The sequence below is a fragment of the Prunus avium genome, chromosome 6 (genome assembly GCF_965620075.1).
Source record: "Prunus avium chromosome 6, drPruAviu1.hap1.1, whole genome shotgun sequence".
Classification (NCBI taxonomy): domain Eukaryota; kingdom Viridiplantae; phylum Streptophyta; class Magnoliopsida; order Rosales; family Rosaceae; genus Prunus; species Prunus avium.
The window spans coordinates 10,638,678-10,656,641 of record NC_142289.1 but is presented as its reverse complement, the minus strand read 5'-3'; the positions used below and the strand labels follow the sequence as shown (position 1 = coordinate 10,656,641).

General features: G+C 36.6%; 2 protein-coding genes across 2 annotated transcripts; both read left to right on the top strand.

Moving 5' to 3' along the window:
- Positions 1-2,946: 2,946 nt before the first annotated feature.
- SHM1 (serine transhydroxymethyltransferase 1) lies at positions 2,947-9,422 on the top strand. The gene is made up of 16 exons (XM_088254855.1): positions 2,947-3,378; positions 3,481-3,531; positions 3,645-3,731; positions 4,040-4,161; positions 4,280-4,356; positions 5,322-5,446; positions 5,771-5,863; positions 6,309-6,401; positions 6,554-6,751; positions 6,845-6,949; positions 7,555-7,620; positions 8,098-8,175; positions 8,404-8,515; positions 8,608-8,718; positions 8,878-9,036; positions 9,199-9,422. Exons 1-15 carry the CDS (start codon positions 3,289-3,291, stop codon positions 9,021-9,023), a joined length of 1,554 nt encoding a protein of 517 aa, XP_088110981.1. The 5' UTR covers positions 2,947-3,288; the 3' UTR covers positions 9,024-9,036; positions 9,199-9,422.
- A 981-nt stretch (positions 9,423-10,403) lies between these two features.
- Positions 10,404-17,873, top strand: LOC110745142 (putative cytosolic oligopeptidase A). Its single transcript, XM_021945224.2, has 17 exons — positions 10,404-10,832; positions 11,037-11,204; positions 11,440-11,563; positions 11,957-12,033; positions 12,529-12,672; positions 12,756-12,986; positions 13,049-13,139; positions 13,334-13,455; positions 13,744-13,851; positions 13,953-14,198; positions 14,890-15,035; positions 15,392-15,509; positions 16,245-16,404; positions 16,511-16,542; positions 16,780-16,845; positions 17,138-17,209; positions 17,517-17,873. Exons 1-17 carry the CDS (start codon positions 10,419-10,421, stop codon positions 17,598-17,600), a joined length of 2,403 nt encoding a protein of 800 aa, XP_021800916.2. The 5' UTR covers positions 10,404-10,418; the 3' UTR covers positions 17,601-17,873.
- Positions 17,874-17,964: the final 91 nt, after the last annotated feature.

Below are 17,964 nucleotides of genomic sequence, written 5' to 3'. Positions count from 1 at the left end.
TGAAATTTGGAAAGTGAAGAAAATTTGGTGTGGAAAGTGAATAATATTGGAAGGAGAAGAAAATGTATGAAGATTTGGTGTGGAAAGTGAAGAATATTGGTTGGTATTTATAGAAAAAAAAAATCAGAAATTTTTTGGTATTTTTTTTACAATTTGTTTAACAAAAAAAATGGCAGCTATTGGATTGAAGGACAAATAACAATTGGACAACCCATGTCAAGCCACATGGCTTCTAGCTGTTGGCAGAAATCAAGGCTGACGTCAGGTGCATGTACCCCACATGCCAAAGGTAAAAAAATTTAAAACCCAGGGGCTGGCGTCAGTTGCCCCCAAGCACAAGCTCGGGCTCGTTTTGCCTTTGGGCTTGCCCAGTTTGCTGGGACCCACCTCTTGCCCGGGCTGTTGAAGCTCATTGGAAGAGCGACATGAGGCTTGGCCCCCTCATGCTCGAGCCAAACTGCAGCGGTGGATGTGCTTTAACCCTTCATTTGGATGACAGAAAACAACTCGAAATTTAGCTAAAAGTTTGAAATTTAAAAGGAGAAATTGACAATTCCCTTGTTTGGCAAGTTAAGCGCATAATTTATTAAATGACGTGTGGAAAAAATCGTGGAAATTGGAGCATCAAATTCCTGAGTTTAATTTCCATCAAAATAGGTGTCATTTCACAATTTTTATAGTGTCATTTACAAAATTCAACATACATAAATCCAAACACTGAAATCTTCAATTTCCAGAAATTTTCTGTCATTTTAGAATTGGAGGCTACTCCTAAATAAATTACAATCAATGCATAAAAAAAAACAAATAACTTTCTAATTTCCAACACATAACATGCACTTTAGAGACTCATTGTACAAATATGACTGGAGAACCAAAATTGCATATTCACAAGACAAACTTTTCACACAAACTACCACTTGATCACCCAAAAACCACTCAAATAAGCCCCATTTGATATCAAACACCCACAAATCTCACAAACATCATAGCCCTAAACGAACCCATAAGCCCCATTTTACATTAAGCACCCACAAGCATGCGTCAATGCCTTACATTTCTTCCTTTCTCAGTTCAATCAAGTGAAACCAAGCTATGTGAGATTGCCATTGGTTTTGTTGATGATAATCACTATGTCCAGGTATGAATTTATTTGTTTATGCTACATAGTTAAATTTTATATGCTATAAGTATATTAATGAATTTTTGTTTTGTAGGTTCATGTGTCTCCAGATCATCCTATTCCTTTTTTTGGTGGGACAAACTTCATAAGGGTCAGAATGAGTTCTAAAGTTCTAAAGTTCCAAAGTTACTTGAGTTCTAATACAAACATGCAATAACTAATCAAAACAACAAAAGTTCTATGAGTTCTAATAAACGCATGCTAGTAAGTCAGTTAACCATGATGACGTTGATAAGTCATGGTAGACCGTATGTTTGTACCCTCCAACATCTGCTTGATAAACTTGGGAAGGTCGTGTACAAAATGCAACTGTTTCCTCTAATGCCACGAGCGGCCTAGTAAATGACAACATACGCTCGTCACGCTCCTGTAATGAATTTGAATTCATAATATTTGCTTTGTATTGAGGCAAATAGGTCAAATGCAGCTCCAGAATTAAGATTCTGAAGCCTCAGTAGTACCTCTGCTAGTCCTCTTCATATCTAAAAAATAATATTAAGTACAAACTCAATAACAAATTTGGTAGATGATCACTTAAACAAGAAACGAATTCACTGAAAGAAGAAACGAATTCAATAAATTACCAGTGAAAAACATAAACAAATTCGGTGGACTACCACTAAAACAAGGTAACGATTTCGGTGGTAACCCATCGAAAGTAACATATATTTTTGTAAAAACCAAGTTCAAATTCGGTCGACTACCATTGAAACAATGCAACGATTTCGGTGGTAACTCAACGAAAGTAACATCTATTTTCGTAAAACCAGGTTCGAACGATACATCCACAAAGTTAAAATCAAACCTTGGCTTAATCAACACTCAGAAACATAAATATAGAAATCAAAATTGAAATCAAACCTTGGCTTTTCGGAGGATTTTAAGGTCAGATGGGTTTGTGATGGGGGTGAGATCGCTTGGTTGCGATGAGGTGAGGCTATTGGGGTTAGGGTGTGCAATTGGGGTTGTGGTTTGCCATGAAGTCTATTGCAAATTGGATGGGGTGTGCAATGGGGTGTGTCTGCAAGAAAAAGGAGTTTTCGATGGGGTGGGGTTTGATATGAGATGAGATTTACACAGGTAAGTTAAGGAATGGGGTTCATGAGGGCAATTTAGGAAGAAAAATTGGATGTAGTGAGTAATTTTAAATTTTACTAAAATTCAGTGGGGTGCAAGGAGCAAATTTTGGGGTGCCAATAAAATCACACTATAAGAAAATAACTTTGGCAAAATAATATGAGAGATTCAATATTATACCCAATATAGGAGCTTAAATTATAAAAAAAATATATATTAAATGGACTTTAGAAACACACCCAAAGCGCAGTTTTGATTTCTTAAAACAAACCTAATCCCAAAATCTCATTAAAAAAAAGCCCAAAACACTCAATAGGGCATCAAAGTAATTTAATAATCAAAATTAAATTCAATAGGGCCAGCTGTCATTTTTTGGATATTTTTTGGGTTTGTTTATAGAAATTAAATGGTGTAGGGTTTATTTATATTATTAGTGCTAAGAATGGGTATATGCCTAAATATCTTAAATAGTATTTACTCTCGCAAGTTTACCTCAACCTATACTAGTCTCTCCACATGCGCCTGCGAGAGGCTCTCTTTTTATAAAAAAAAATTATATTTATTTTAGAATTAAAAAAGATAATGACATTTGAGTTGGTGAAGTGCTCTCTCTCCTGTAGTAACAATTCAAAAGCTTCGGTGGCCAAATTTGTCTCACAAAATACACAAAACCCGATCAGGCCATATCTGCGAGAGTCCCTTTGTGGCTGAGAAATGAGAACTTTGGATAGGCCTTTCATGGATGGCTTTGGTCTCATATCTCTCTCTCATACACCAATTCATTTTCCCACACAATTGAGTTACAAGTTTACAAAAGCACCAATCTTTGTAGTTGATAATGAAATCTCAACTCTGAAGCTATAGACAAAACAGGTGTCGAACTGAGCAACCAACCATGAATAAGCCCACTTAGGAGAGCAAGGACAAAACCCACCATAATTCATAAACCACAAAGGGAAAAATCACTACCACCAAAACCTCACCCACCCAACTGAACCCAGAAGCCAAAGAGTGAGAGAAAACTCAGCATGGCAATGGCATTGGCGCTTCGCAGGCTTTCCTCTTCTGGGGACAAGCCCATTCGCCCTCTCTTCAATGCCACCTCTCATTATTACATGGTTCTTTCTACTTTTTCTCTTGTTTTGTGTTGTTGGCTTCTTTGCTGTCATTGAATGCCGTTAATTTTACCACTTTCCCACTTACTTGTTTTCATTTTACAGTCATCTTTGCCCAATGAAGCTGTCTACGACAAGGAGAAGCCCGGTGTCACAGTAAGTTCCCATTATAACCAGTTTTAAATCTGACTTGGGTTTTTTGCTTTGTGTTTTTGCGTTTTGATGTGGTTTGTTTCTAAATAGTAAAGCATGAACTTTATATCTTACAGTGGCCTAAGCAACTGAATGCTCCACTGGAGGCTGTGGATCCCGAAATTGCAGACATCATTGAACACGAGAAAACCAGGCAATGGAAGGTATGCTGTTACTCTGTAATCAAAATCAAGACTTTGGTATGAACAATGATTGTTAGAATGGACAATGATGTGGTTTGATGCCTATTTTTCAGTGAACAATTATACTTGTGAATAGTGCTTTCTTTTAGTAGTCTATGTTGAAAATTTTATCTAGGCCACAATTGAGAAAATTTTATCTCTTTCCATTTTCTATGATTTTGTGGTGGGAATTTAAATGATGGAAACAAGTTTCTCTTTAGCATGATATCAAGTTTTGGTATGTTGTTTAACTTCATCTCTTATTAGAATTCTTTGTTGTATTTCTGAAGGGGCTAGAGCTGATACCCTCAGAGAACTTCACATCGCTGTCTGTGATGCAAGCAGTTGGGTCAGTGATGACCAACAAATACAGTGAAGGATACCCCGGTGCTAGATACTATGGAGGAAATGAGTATGTGAAATCTTCCCAACTATTCCCTTTGATTGAAAGCAGGGTGTTTACATAGTCAACTCTTTATGTTTTATTTTGGGCTAGAAACTAATTAAGAAATAACTCTTCAAATTCTCAGGTTCATTGACATGGCAGAATCTTTATGCCAGAAGCGTGCTTTGGAAGCATTTCGGTTAGATCCAGCAAAATGGGGAGGTAAATTCATATGGCATAACTCATGAACAGCCTCCAGCTATTTGTTACAATGTCCAAACATAAGCATACGGGCAGTATGCATCTCAACTTTCACCAGGACCATATTTTCACATTCACAGGCCACTTTTCAAACATCTAATATATGAGTCAGCATGACATCTATATGAACAGCCTCCAGCTATTTGTTACTATATGAGTCCAAAATTAGGCCTGGGATGTCTTGGAAGATCAATGGAGTTGGTTTCAGAAGATAAAACTTACACCAAAAACTTCCTACCATCATCTCCAAATTGCATCTTAGCCCTCAACACAACTTCTAGCTTTATCTTCCTATCACATATCTTCTATGACTATTTTTAGCAACTGTGTGAAAGAACTTACCATTCTTATCACCTTCCTGGAGCCACCGAATGTATCAGTTGCAAGAAGTTAGTGCTGGAGAATACTATAATGTAGGTAGTAATTGGAGATGAGTGCTAGCTTGGGGTTGAAGATTCGATGGCTTATGTTTTGCTAATATACAGTTGCCTGTGCTAAGTGTGTGAAAATAGAAATTTGTTTCTGTCTAATTTTACAGAAACAAGACTAGCAATATTCTACAGACTCGGATTAGGTAGAGGATTAAAGGTTAAGTGACAAAAGAAGAAGAGGAAGAGGAAGAGGAAGAGGATTGTGTAGCCATAAGAAACTGAGAAGATGATGGAGAGGTAGGAGGTGTGAGAAGAAAAGAGGCAGAGAGCAAAAAACATGAATGAAAAAGATATATGGAGTAGGGTTAGCCTCTGTATTTATAATCAGTATTGTCTTGCTGTACTAGAGTCTGATGTATTAAATAAGTTGAGCACAAACCAAGTCCCCTAACTCAAGTCAATCGAATTCCTGAATAGTAGGTTTAGCAGTATCTAATATATGTTAACTGCATAGAAGCTTTCTTTTTTACATGATGTCATCTTCCTATATTGCAGTCAACGTGCAGCCTTTATCAGGGTCTCCAGCTAATTTCCAGGTTTACACTGCATTGTTAAAACCTCATGATAGAATCATGGCACTTGATCTTCCTCATGGTGGACATCTTTCTCATGGCTATCAGGTAATTACAACTTCCGGTGATCAGTTTCTGCTGTGATGAAATGTCTAATCAGTCTATGATCAGTGTTCATCTGTTTTGATTCTAAACCTAAGGGTGTACTTGAAAATATTTCCTCTGTTCTGTTGTAACATCTGCAGATTCTTTTTTCTCTAGAAACTTGAAATAGCTGCACTAGAATAGTATCACTGTTCTTGTAACATCTATTGACTTTGAAGAAAGTTGAACCTCGTGCCGTTTATAATTTTTCAATTTTTGTTACTTCAATAATTGATAGTAACTACATTCCTTCTTTTAAATTTCTTGTTTTTTTTTGGTAATGTGCAGACTGACACTAAAAAGATATCTGCTGTGTCGATCTTTTTTGAAACAATGCCGTACAGATTGAATGAGAGCACTGGCTATATTGACTACGACCAGGTAGCTTAGAAGTTTTCTTGTTATGGTGATTCTTGGGGTACAACTCATTTTTTCAATGTTACTTTGTTGCCAAGTTCCTACTTCAAAATTGCCTTAAACTACCTTTCTTTTTTCGGCCTTGGCATGACAGAGGAATTTATGAAGATCAATAAAGACCAAATAATAACACAGTGCAAATTCAAACCTAGTTCAACCTTTAGGCTGTAGGATTAGTAAACTGTCAGCTGTTAATACATTATCAAAAGACCAAAAAAGATATTATCAAAAACTTATTGCTGAAATAGTGTGATGGATGATTTAAATCACAACATTCTGTTGAAAGGTTACCAAGATGAAATCTATCTTATTCTTATTATTCTTGCTCGTCATATAGAAAATTTATGTTTAAATTTATCTACCTGTGCCAGTAGAAGCTTCATCTGACAAGAGTAACCATGATTTGCAGTTGGAGAAAAGTGCCAAGCTATTTCGGCCAAAATTAATAGTTGCTGGTGCTAGTGCCTATGCACGTCTGTATGACTATGCACATATTCGCAAGGTAAACTTGTTTGGATTTGAATAATAATAATAGAAAGAAAAAAAACTCAAAAGAAAACCCTTACACATCTTTTCTTGAGAAAACTAGAACTAGGAATTTGATTTCATGTGATGGTGGAAAAGTCCAAGATTTACCTTTTAAGTACTTGACAGGTATGCAACAATCAGAAAGCAATATTGTTGGCAGATATGGCGCACATCAGTGGGTTGGTTGCAGCTGGTGTCATCCCATCACCTTTCGAGTATGCGGATGTAGTGACCACCACAACGCACAAGTCACTTCGTGGCCCTCGTGGAGCCATGATTTTCTTCAGGAAGGGGGTAAAAGAGATTAACAAACAAGGGAAAGAGGTGAGTTTTCAAAGATCACAGTTCGAACTTATTTATTTTTACCTTTTAAGCTGCAGTTTACTAAACTCACCCAATGTTTATACTTTCCTGAAGGTGCTGTATGACTACGAAGACAAAATCAATCAAGCTGTCTTTCCTGGGCTTCAAGGTGGCCCGCACAACCACACAATTACTGGTTTGGCAGTTGCATTGAAACAGGTGTACCTGCTGATTATGATAACCAGGAATTTAATTTTTATTTTCTTTGTAGAAGTTAATTCCATTGTTAATGCGGTATATTTAATTATTTATGGCCATAAATGATCTGTAGTAGTTATTGTTGATGTTGAGAAGAGGGGTTTCTTGTGCAACTTTAGTTGAGTCTCAGCTCACCACCCATGCAAATATCTTATGGAACTCAGGTGGCCAAGACAGTATTTATCTATACAGATCAGAAACTGAAATACCTTATATTGTCTTATGGAACTGACACATACTGGAGTCTAACTGCAAATTTTGTTTGAAGTACTTGCTTTACTTTTCTGTGACCACTGAATTAGAAAAAAAATGTGGAAGTTCCTATTTGCAAATGGTCCGATGTAAGATATGCCTGGTTTATGACCAGTACATCCAAAGCAATTTTAAGGAAGTATTAACTCTCTTGGCCTTTAACATCCATGGCCAATTCAGACCTTACCCTTTTACCCTCACACTCTCCTTCCCGCAGTTCTTTCATAAAATTACCAATGATACTTGAGAATTTTACTTTTCAAGTTCTGTTGAAATCTTATTGGTCATATTTTCTGATTCTTGTTTAAATGTAGGCTACTACACCAGAGTACAAAGCTTATCAAGAGCAAGTTCTCAGCAATTGCTCAAGATTTGCACAGGTATCATATTCTGAGATGCAATATATATATATATATACAGTTATTCTCTTATCCGGATGTCCGCACATTATTATTGTGCGGATGCTATTGTAAATAGGCAGGAAAGCAGGGAGGGTTAGTACAAAATACATGGCGTCCGGATGTCCGCATAGGAGAATTTCTGTATATTAATTATTCTCTTATCTGGATATCCGCACATTATTATTGTGCGGATGCTATTGTAAACAAGTATGAAAGTTGGGAGGGGTAGTACAAAATACATGGTGTCTGCACGATAATAACGTCCTGATGTCCGCATATGAGAATTTCTATATATATTTCAAAAGGAAAAGAGATGGAGAGAGATAACAGCTTCAGACATTTCCTTTTGTTCACCTATGCTAGAATTTTCCTTCATATAATGTTCTCTTTTTAAGACATAGGTCTATAATTCACTTCCAGAATTCTAATAGCTAAAAATTGGAAAAAAATATGCAGTCTTTGGTTGAGAAGGGCTACGAACTTGTCTCTGGCGGTACTGAGAACCATTTAGTTTTGGTGAATTTGAAGAACAAGGTAACAGAAATTTTCTTTTTTTGTAATACTTTATAGAGAAGCTTCTGGGTTTCAAAAATTTGTTTGTGCAATCATCTAAGTCTACCACTTAGTTGTGCTTTATAGTCAGAGAAATTTTGAAACTACCAATCTGAGCTGTTGACTCCATGTAATGGTGTACCATATTGTTTTTCTATCATGAAAGATGCAGTGACAGCACTGTCTGTTTGTGAAAACCTCATTTTCCAGGGTATTGACGGCTCCAGGGTTGAAAAGGTGTTAGAAGCTGTTCACATTGCAGCCAACAAGAACACTGTTCCTGGAGATGTGTCTGCCATGGTTCCTGGTGGCATCAGGATGGGTAAAGGCTTCTCATAATTTTGGTTCTTCTTACACTCTTTTTCTTTCATAAAATTTCAGTAACCTTACTTGGTGATTTTTCTGAAACTTCAGGAACCCCGGCTCTTACTTCTAGGGGATTTGTTGAGGAGGATTTCGCTAAAGTTGCAGATTTTTTTGATGCTGCTGTGAAGTTGGCGGTGAAGATCAAGGGGGAAGCCCAAGGTTCCTAAACTATTTGATATCATAAATTTCATGCTCACCAAGCTTTTGTTTGTCCAGTTGTCATTCATATACAAATGGTATCTAATAGTTGGCTGTTGATAATCCTGGTGTTTGCATGGATTAATATGGAACTGCATTTCCTTAATTTCTGTATACCAGGAACAAAGTTGAAGGACTTTGTGGCCGCACTGCCCGCCCCTCACTTCCAATCTGAAATTGCAAAGCTCCGACATGATGTTGAGGAGTATGCTAAGCAATTTCCCACAATTGGGTTTGAGAAGGAAACCTTGAAGTACAAGAACTGAAGAACAATGTTAGGTATGAGATTACCTGAATACTATTCAAGTCATATATATTTGCAGATTACGCTTTGTGCTTTAATTCAAGCCACTAACTTGAAACATTGAGCCACAACTTTGCACTTTAATTGAAGTAACTCCACAGGCATGTCTTGTGTTTTAATTTATCTTTGTGGAACAGGCACGCTAAGCAGTCATCAACGGACTTTTCTTGGTTGAGAAAGCAGAAGGATCGTATGTCAAGATGAAGAGTTATACTGTATTTAAATTCAGCAAACCTTGATTCGGATCCTGGTGAATGTATATAGATGTATTAGTTGAAACTTTGTAATGCAATAAACCTGCCTTGATTTAATACCCAAAAAAATAAAGGTTATCACCATGAGGTGATCTCACAACCCAAAAGATGATAATCAACTAAAGTAAACAAGTTTTACAGATAATGAACTGTTTAGTTAACTTCATTTTTACATTATCAAAAGCATCTTGGCCAATAATATGTTAAGCTCACATTTCCAATGAAAAACCATTAGTTTGCTGATGTGGAATATATGTGGAGCTCACATCTTCAATAATATAGTGTCATGTGTATTTAAAATACAATATATATTTTAAAATAATTTAAAATTCATAAAATTTTAAAAAGAAAACAAAAATTTTATGAATTTTGAATGAAAAAAAATCAAAGTTCTTCTCAGGGACCATTTGTGATAGGTGCGTGAACTTTAGGGATGTTTTGTGATATACATATATATATGACACGTTAGCAAACTAACGGAGTTTTTGACGGAACCTAATGACAGGGACTATTTGTGAGCACACATACTAACCTTGAGAACCACGAATGACACAAAAAAATAATAAGAATGCAATTCGATAGCTTCGTAAACTTTAGGGACATTTTGCGATATTAAGCCTTTTTTATTTATGAATCCTAAAAGTGTATATTGCAAGTCAAAAGATCCTCAGTTATATTTCCAATGAGACTACCTAAACAATGAAATGTAAAAACACATATCATATACATTTGAACAATAACAATTTCAAAGAATAAATCTGAAATGTCGGTATAGTAATACTTAGTAGTTAAAATAAGTATAGAATACATGATGAACTTTGGGAGGTTCCTCTTATTTCAAACATAAAAGATTCATCAAATTTCTTTCCTTGGTTAGTCCAACACCGTATTCATGAGCTCTTATCACTAAACTATGGACTGTTGACACAATTCCCATTCTAATTAAAGTGTCCCCAATTAAAAACTTTTCAGTCAGAATCCGAATTTACAATGCAACTTCCATTAGTTTTTAATTATGGTGTGCCATTTTTCCACATAAAAAAACAAAATGAAGCATATCTTAAACCTCAAATGCACAAAACGAAAGAGATAAAAAAACAGAAATGAGGCATATCTTGAAGCTCCACGTACGAAAGAGAGCCCTGTTGGCTTCTCTTCTTATATTCAACATGCTCATGGCTACTCGCGTCATTCTCTCTCGTTCAGTCCACCCTCTCCTCCTAAAGCGCACTCCTTTACCCCATTTTGCCCCTAAACATCTACCCAAATCCCAGTCTTGTCCCCTCTGGTCTTCATCCTTCTCCTTCTGCCTGAGTCTCCACAAATCCGCCACTACCAATCCTTCACTCTCTTCTCGCCCTTGTTCTTCCCTATCTGCAACTGCAATGGCCTCCTCTGCTTCTGTAGACGAAGCTCTCGAAGCCAATCCTCTTCTCCAAGACTTTGACTTCCCTCCCTTCGATGTCGTCGATGCCAAGCACGTGCGACCTGGGATTCGCGCTCTCTTGAAGAAACTGGTACGATTTTCATTCCAGTTTCGAAAATTTTCATCTTCTTTATTTTTATTTTTATCGTATTTGAGTTTCTGGGATTTTATGATTTTCTTAGTTTTTCTGTATTTTGGCTATTTGTTTTGTTTTGTATTGGTTTCTGGGTTCTTCGTGTTTTTTCTAATTGGGTTCTGGGTTTGGATTTGATGGTTTCTATGGTGGGGTTTAAAGGAGGGTGATTTGGAGGAATTAGAGCGTACGGTGGAGCCCACCTGGCCGAAGCTGGTCGTGCCGCTGGAGAAAATCATTGACCGATTAAGTGTGGTTTGGGGGTTAGTCAACCACCTCAAGTCTGTTAAGGACTCCTCGGAGCTTCGTTCTGCTATTGAAGAAGTCCAGGTATGGATTTTGTTTTCAGAAATTTTGCTTCTGTGCCTCGTCTGTTTTTGAAGTTCCATTTTTGTTTTAATTTTGAATCACTTTTTATTTCAAAGAGGGCCATATGAGATGATATTCACTTGACTGTGAAAGCTGTCCTTTTAACTCCCTCTAACTAATTATTACATTTGTGGTCCGTGAATTAGCCTCTTTGTTTTGATTTTGCTTTGGGTTCTTGTTCGGTGGTGCTCTGCAGCCAGAGAAAGTTAAGTTTCAGCTTAGGTTGGGGCAAAGTAAACCAATTTACAACGCATTTAAAGCTATTCGAGAATCTCCTGATTGGCAGACGCTGACTGAGGCCCGCAAACGTATAGTTGAAAGTGAGTATTCATATATTTTGCACCATGTAAAAGTTGAATCTATAAGGCATACGGTGGGTTCATGACCTTTTCATTGGTTTTTCTATTCTAAAGTAATTGTGATGTTTGATGAACTATACCTGTACCACTGAGCCTTGCTATATTTTACACTAGAAAAAGGATGACTTGCAATTGGTGCTTGAACCGGACACAGGACTGGGAGCCGTGTGCAAAACTTGTTTTTTCTGCAATGCATGTTTTGTAGAAGGCTTATTTACAATTTTACGAGCTAACAAAATTAACGTCTTGGCATCCTGCTTAAACATTATCCATGCAAAGTGTGGTTTTCCTTTTACCTTTACATTTTTGTCTATGCTTGTCTTGTCTGACGTTTCTCTTATTGTAATTGTGCAGGCCAAATAAGGGAGGCAGTTTTGAGTGGTGTTTCTCTAGAGGATGATAAAAGAGACAATTTTAACAAAATTGAACAGGTGTGCTTTAATAAATTTATTAAGCTAGTACTGTAGGAGTCTTTTTGAACGTCATTCTCCGTTGTGTCTTTGAATTCTTGTTTTTTATTTTTTATCTTGGAAGAAGGTTGTCATCCATTTATGGTAACTCGGGTTTTGGCATCACTATATACATGAGTTGCTACCGCTACAGCCACATGCTAACTTATGCCATGTTATTCATATCGGCTTGTATGAACATTGCTTATTGATATTACCCCTTTCTTATATATTTGGAGGGGGAGGAGGGGGTTGGAGGCAATAGTTTGACTTAATCTATATTAGAAAACTTCTGTGCTGCCTTTTCTTCGTATTTTTTATTTGTAGTTTATTTATTTATTTAATTTTTTTGGGCCTTTCCCTTCAATTTGGAAATATCGGATATGAGTTAATATCAATTCGAGTAAGACTAACAAATAGGTTTCGATGATGATATTCTCATTTTAGTTTGGTGTTACCATTACTTGATTTTGGCAGGAACTAGAAAGACTGTCTCACAAATTTGAAGAGAATGTTTTGGATGCCACAAAGAAGTTTGAAAAGCTAGTTACTGATAAGAATGAAATTGAAGGATTGCCAGCCACTGCTCTGGGAATGGCAGCACAAACAGCGCTGTCAAAGGTATTCCAATTGTACCCTGACGAGGTTTCTTTAGACTTGTTATTTTTCTTAGTATCATCTGTTGCATCTGTGTATCTCATCAGGGGCATGAAAATGCAACTGCTGAGAATGGGCCTTGGATAATTACATTGGATGGCCCAAGTTTTCTCTCTGTTATGCAACATGCACAAAACCGGTCTTTGCGTGAGGAAATATACCGTGCTTATGTAACTCGTGCATCCAGTGGAGATTTGGATAATACTGCTATCATTGACTCAATTTTGAAGCATAGGTTGGAAAAGGCCAAGCTTCTGAATTACAATAACTATGCTGAGGTGCGTCTATTCATTTTAAACATACTTTCTTATGATAGGTTTGCTGAGATATAATGTATCAGGTAAGCATGGCCACCAAAATGGCTACTGTTGCAAAAGCAGAAGAGCTCCTAGAAAAGCTTCGAAGTGCTTCCTGGAATGCTGCAGTTCAAGGTAGGTTATTGACAGCTCCTACTTTATGGAAAGTTATTTCTATGATTTTTAAATAGAGTTTATCATTCTTTGTTAGCTTTCCAAAAATAAAAAAGGGAGGAAAATGAAGATAATTTTTAATGAAACTATATTCAGCAAAAAGTCTTTTATGTTAGAAAATATACTGACCTTTTTATTTATTTATATCCTTGTAGATATGGAAGACCTTAAGAATTTCTCCAAAAGTAAAGATGCTCCAGAAGCTGATGATTTGATTCACTGGGACACCAGCTTTTGGAGTGAGAGGCTTCGTGAGTCTAAATTTGACATCAATGAGGTTCTCTCTCTCTCTTTGCTCGTATGTGTGTTATGTGCAACTTCTAATCTTCATCTGTTTGGAATTACATGTGTAACATCAAATGGTGTAATTAGTACCTACTACTCTCATTCACTTCATTAAATCTTGTGTCACTTTTGTGTGATAACATATATTAATGAAACATAATTGGAGATTGTCGAACTCTTTCTTTCTTGTTATAAATTTTTGTGTGCTATCATTTTCCCATTCATTTAAGGCCGCCGTTTTTGTTCGCAAGACTTATATTCCTGCCTTTGTATTCTACAGGAAGATTTGCGTCCATATTTCTCCTTGCCCAAGGTCATGGATGGCCTATTTAACCTAGCAAATATGCTTTTTGGAATTAATATTGAACCAGCTGATGGTCTTGCTCCGGTATGTATGCCTTTTGGAATTGCTATATTTTGGTTCATTTAATGAAGATATGAATTTGCATCCTGTACTCATATACATATATATACACACACGTCTTTCAGGTTTGGAACAAAGATGTTAGATTCTATCGCATCAAAGATTCTTCTGGGAGTCCCATTGCATACTTTTATTTCGATCCATATACTCGTCCATCAGAGAAAAGGGGAGGTGCATGGATGGATGAAGTTCTTGCTAGGAGTCATGTATTGTCACGTGATGGTGCCTCTGCGAGGTTGCCTGTGGCACACATGGTGTGCAATCAAACACCACCAGTAGGAAACAAGCCCAGCCTTATGACCTTCCGCGAGGTAAATTGAATTACTTTCAATTTTAGCTTACTGGCCATGACCAAAAGCTAGAGTTATTAGAAGGGGAGCAAAAGTTAAGGGGTTCAAGGGATGGTTAAGTGGGAATGGAAAAGGAATGTGCCTACTTTTGAGGCCCATCATATTTTTTTATGAGGAGATCAAGCCCATCATTTCACTTCCTCCTTTATCGCAGCTATATGAAAGTTTGATGATATAGATTACAGAAAGTGTGTTTCATAGATCCAAGGATGTATTACGGATCCCTCATTCAGATTGAGATGCACTGATCAGAGTCCATCCATGTAGTGGTTGGAGTGACTTTATTAATTCCGGTTCAGCATGAGTAAGTGTCGATTGGTTTATGTAAGGCCTTGGTATCCAATCAACACATGCCCAATTTTAAATAATATTTTCAGAAACACTTTTACTATTGATGTTGTGAGTGGTTTGGTCTGAGGAATGCATGCAAGTATTGCCAAGCCTAGGCTTGTGCTATTGCTGGTAACAAGTCCTATTCTTCTACTTGTAGAATGTCAATGAGTATTTTTTTAAGTTGATATAATCAACTATTAAGAAGGCTCTGAATTTCTTTATAGAAAGAAAATCTGGGAAATTTTGGGTGGGACACTGGATGCAACAATTTTGTATATTTTTGTCTTACACAGTTATGAAACACTGATTATTTTTGCAGGTAGAGACTGTCTTCCATGAATTTGGTCATGCACTTCAGCATATGCTGACTAAGCAGGATGAAGGTCTAGTTGCTGGTATTCGGGGAATAGAATGGGATGCTGTTGAATTACCCTCTCAGTTCATGGAAAACTGGTGTTACCATAGGTAATCTTGTCTGCTAAAATCCTTTGAACTATTATGCTTCGAATCTTCTAGATTTACTTCTCAAATGACAGGCGTTTATACTGATTGTGTCAAAGAGGGAGATGGGGAAAGGGATACATGTATGAAATATATAATTGCTCTATCATCTCATCACACACTTGCCCTTTGTTTCTCAAATTACTTACCTTTATACTGATTGTGTCAAATATGCGTGTGATGCTTTAAAACTTTATATATGTGGGAATTCTGTACTAAAACCTAGAGCCGATTTCCCTTCCATGCTGTATCAAGTGAAAGTAGGATCCTATGTTCTTTGTCACAGTATTAATGATTTATTTCTTGAATTGGTGCTGTAGAGACACTTTAATGAGCATTGCAAAACATTATGAAACTGGGGAGACTCTTCCAGAAGAAACATATAAAAAGCTTCTCTCAGCTAGGACTTTCCGTGCGGGATCCCTAAGCCTTCGGCAGGTCAGTTTAGTATCTGGGTGTTACTTTTTCCAGACATCATCTTGGCTTTTTATATTGTTCTGTATCTTCTTGCACTATTGATTTAAATATTACTTGGTTTTACTTTTGTTGAGGATGCAAATCTGGATTCTTTGTTGCGTTTTGTCTTGCTTATCATTGTGCTATACGGAAGTATTATTTGTTCTCCATGAAGGATGTCTTTCTTGTGGTGTTATACTGGGATTATGTCAACTTTGCGCATTCTGGCATCTGGAAGACATTATGACAAACATCTTGTCAAATGTTTGAATCCGACATGCTTGTGCAACTTTATTATAACTATAGAATGTTCCAATTTTTTAGTAAAATGTACCTGTAAATTTCGGTCAAACCAAACTAAGATAGGCAAGAGACAATCAAAGAGATGAAGAATTGCATTTATTGATATACAATTTATGTGCAAAAGTAAGAGAAAAAAAAAAGAAGCTGAACACTTAAATTCAGAGAAAAACCTAATAAAGGGAATACAAATTCTAAATTATCTGTAGTGAAATAAGAAAACGCCTAATAGAAGTTCTTTATTGTAGATAAGATTCATAGCATTTATGCTCTTTATTGTATATTAATTTTTGAATGATTTTCACTAAATATATTTTTGTTTTTTATTGTACTAATTTGCTTGTATTATCCATAGTTTCAGGAAGTCAACTGTATTCATATACATGACAGATTTTGTCTTTGATTTGCATATTGCAGATAAGATTTGCAAGTGTAGATCTGAAGTTGCACACAGATTACATACCTGGTGGATCAGAATCCATCTTCGATGTTGATCAGAGGGTTTGTGAACGAACACAAGCGATCCCTCCACTTCCAGAAGACAGGTTCCTTTGTGGTTTCAGCCATATATTTGCAGGTTTGCTTCTACTTTCTGACTTTCAACTTCTCAGCAGTGTTCTAATTTTCTTACTCCATCTGACCTTAAATGTTTATCTGTATTTTGCTTTTTCTGTGAATATTAGGTGGATATGCAGCTGGGTACTACAGTTATAAGGTATTTCTTATTCTTTCTCTTAAGATAACCTGTGTTCAACTTTCCGAACCAAAAAAAAAAAAAACTCTAGTACCTTATAATGATGTCTTCAAGTCAGTCCCTGGCTTGAGTTTATTGACTGATCAAAGTATTTGTAATATTTTATCATATCCCTGTGATTTGTGGCCTTGCTTTGTATTTTTAGTTGTCCATTTCCTATGGAATTTTATTTTGAGAGTAAATTGCTCTATTTTTCAGTGGGCTGAGGTGTTGTCTGCTGATGCTTTCTCTGCATTTGAGGATGCTGGATTGGATAACAGCAAGGTAAGCTGGAAACAGCTGTGCATAAGAACTGGACAAGTTTTGCAACTTACATTGTGTAACAGGGAGTAAAAATTCATGAATAGATTATGCATCATCTCCACATAGCTCCTTGTTGATTTTTTATATTTAATATTTATCGTATCCCGACAAAGTCGTGCAGCTTTGCTCACCTCATGGGTTTTTTTATATGCTTGAACACACTATGACATTGGACTTGGCTCATCAAACATGTCAAGCCATCTGCCTACTTTTCACGTTTGATCTATTCACATGATGTTTAATCTTGCAACAGGCTGTTAAAGAAACTGGACACAAGTTCAGAGAAACCATCCTTGCTCTAGGAGGCGGGAAAGCACCACTAGAGGTTAGACAAACTATATTCCTTACGGGCATGCATACCTTTTCATGATTTCCTTATATTTTTTTCCCCACAATTTGTTTGTGGGAAAAGCTTTATTTGGTTTCAACCATCTCTGCTTTGTAGTGAAATAATATATGGCTTTCTCCATAATTGTTCTAGTGCTTAACCAAGCTTTGGATCCGTTCATTGTCGTTCTTTTCTGTCAATAATTATAAGTGCTCGTAAAGAGCATACTGATTTAGATTTCTTTAATCTTATATCCAATACCCCCCTAAGTTTCTTGCTGAATGTTTTGATTGTTTGTTTCCAGGTTTTCGTGGAATTCCGGGGTCGCGAACCTTCACCAGAGCCACTGCTCAGGCACAATGGACTATTAGGCACGGCTTCTGCATGAACTAAGATGAATTACGATGAGTTATAATGTTTACTTGGCCTTCGATTTATTTTTGGCTCTGCTTGGAGGAGTTGAAATGAGTTGAAATGTTTCAATGTCCCAAACCCATTTGAAGGGGTCTTGTGCGTCAATGACTAAATGATGTTGTATGAAGCGTCATTCGTCTCAATAAGATTGCTTGTCCAAGAACTCGAAAATAACACCCCAAAAAAAAAATTGCAACAGTGGAATGAGGGTCGTCCTCTTGCAATTTCATTTTATTTTTTGGCTCAAGTCATTTTATCGTCTTTTTCGTTTGTTTCTTCCTGACATGCATACCTTCCAAAGAATTTGCCATGGTGGGAACTAAAAAAATAACTATATT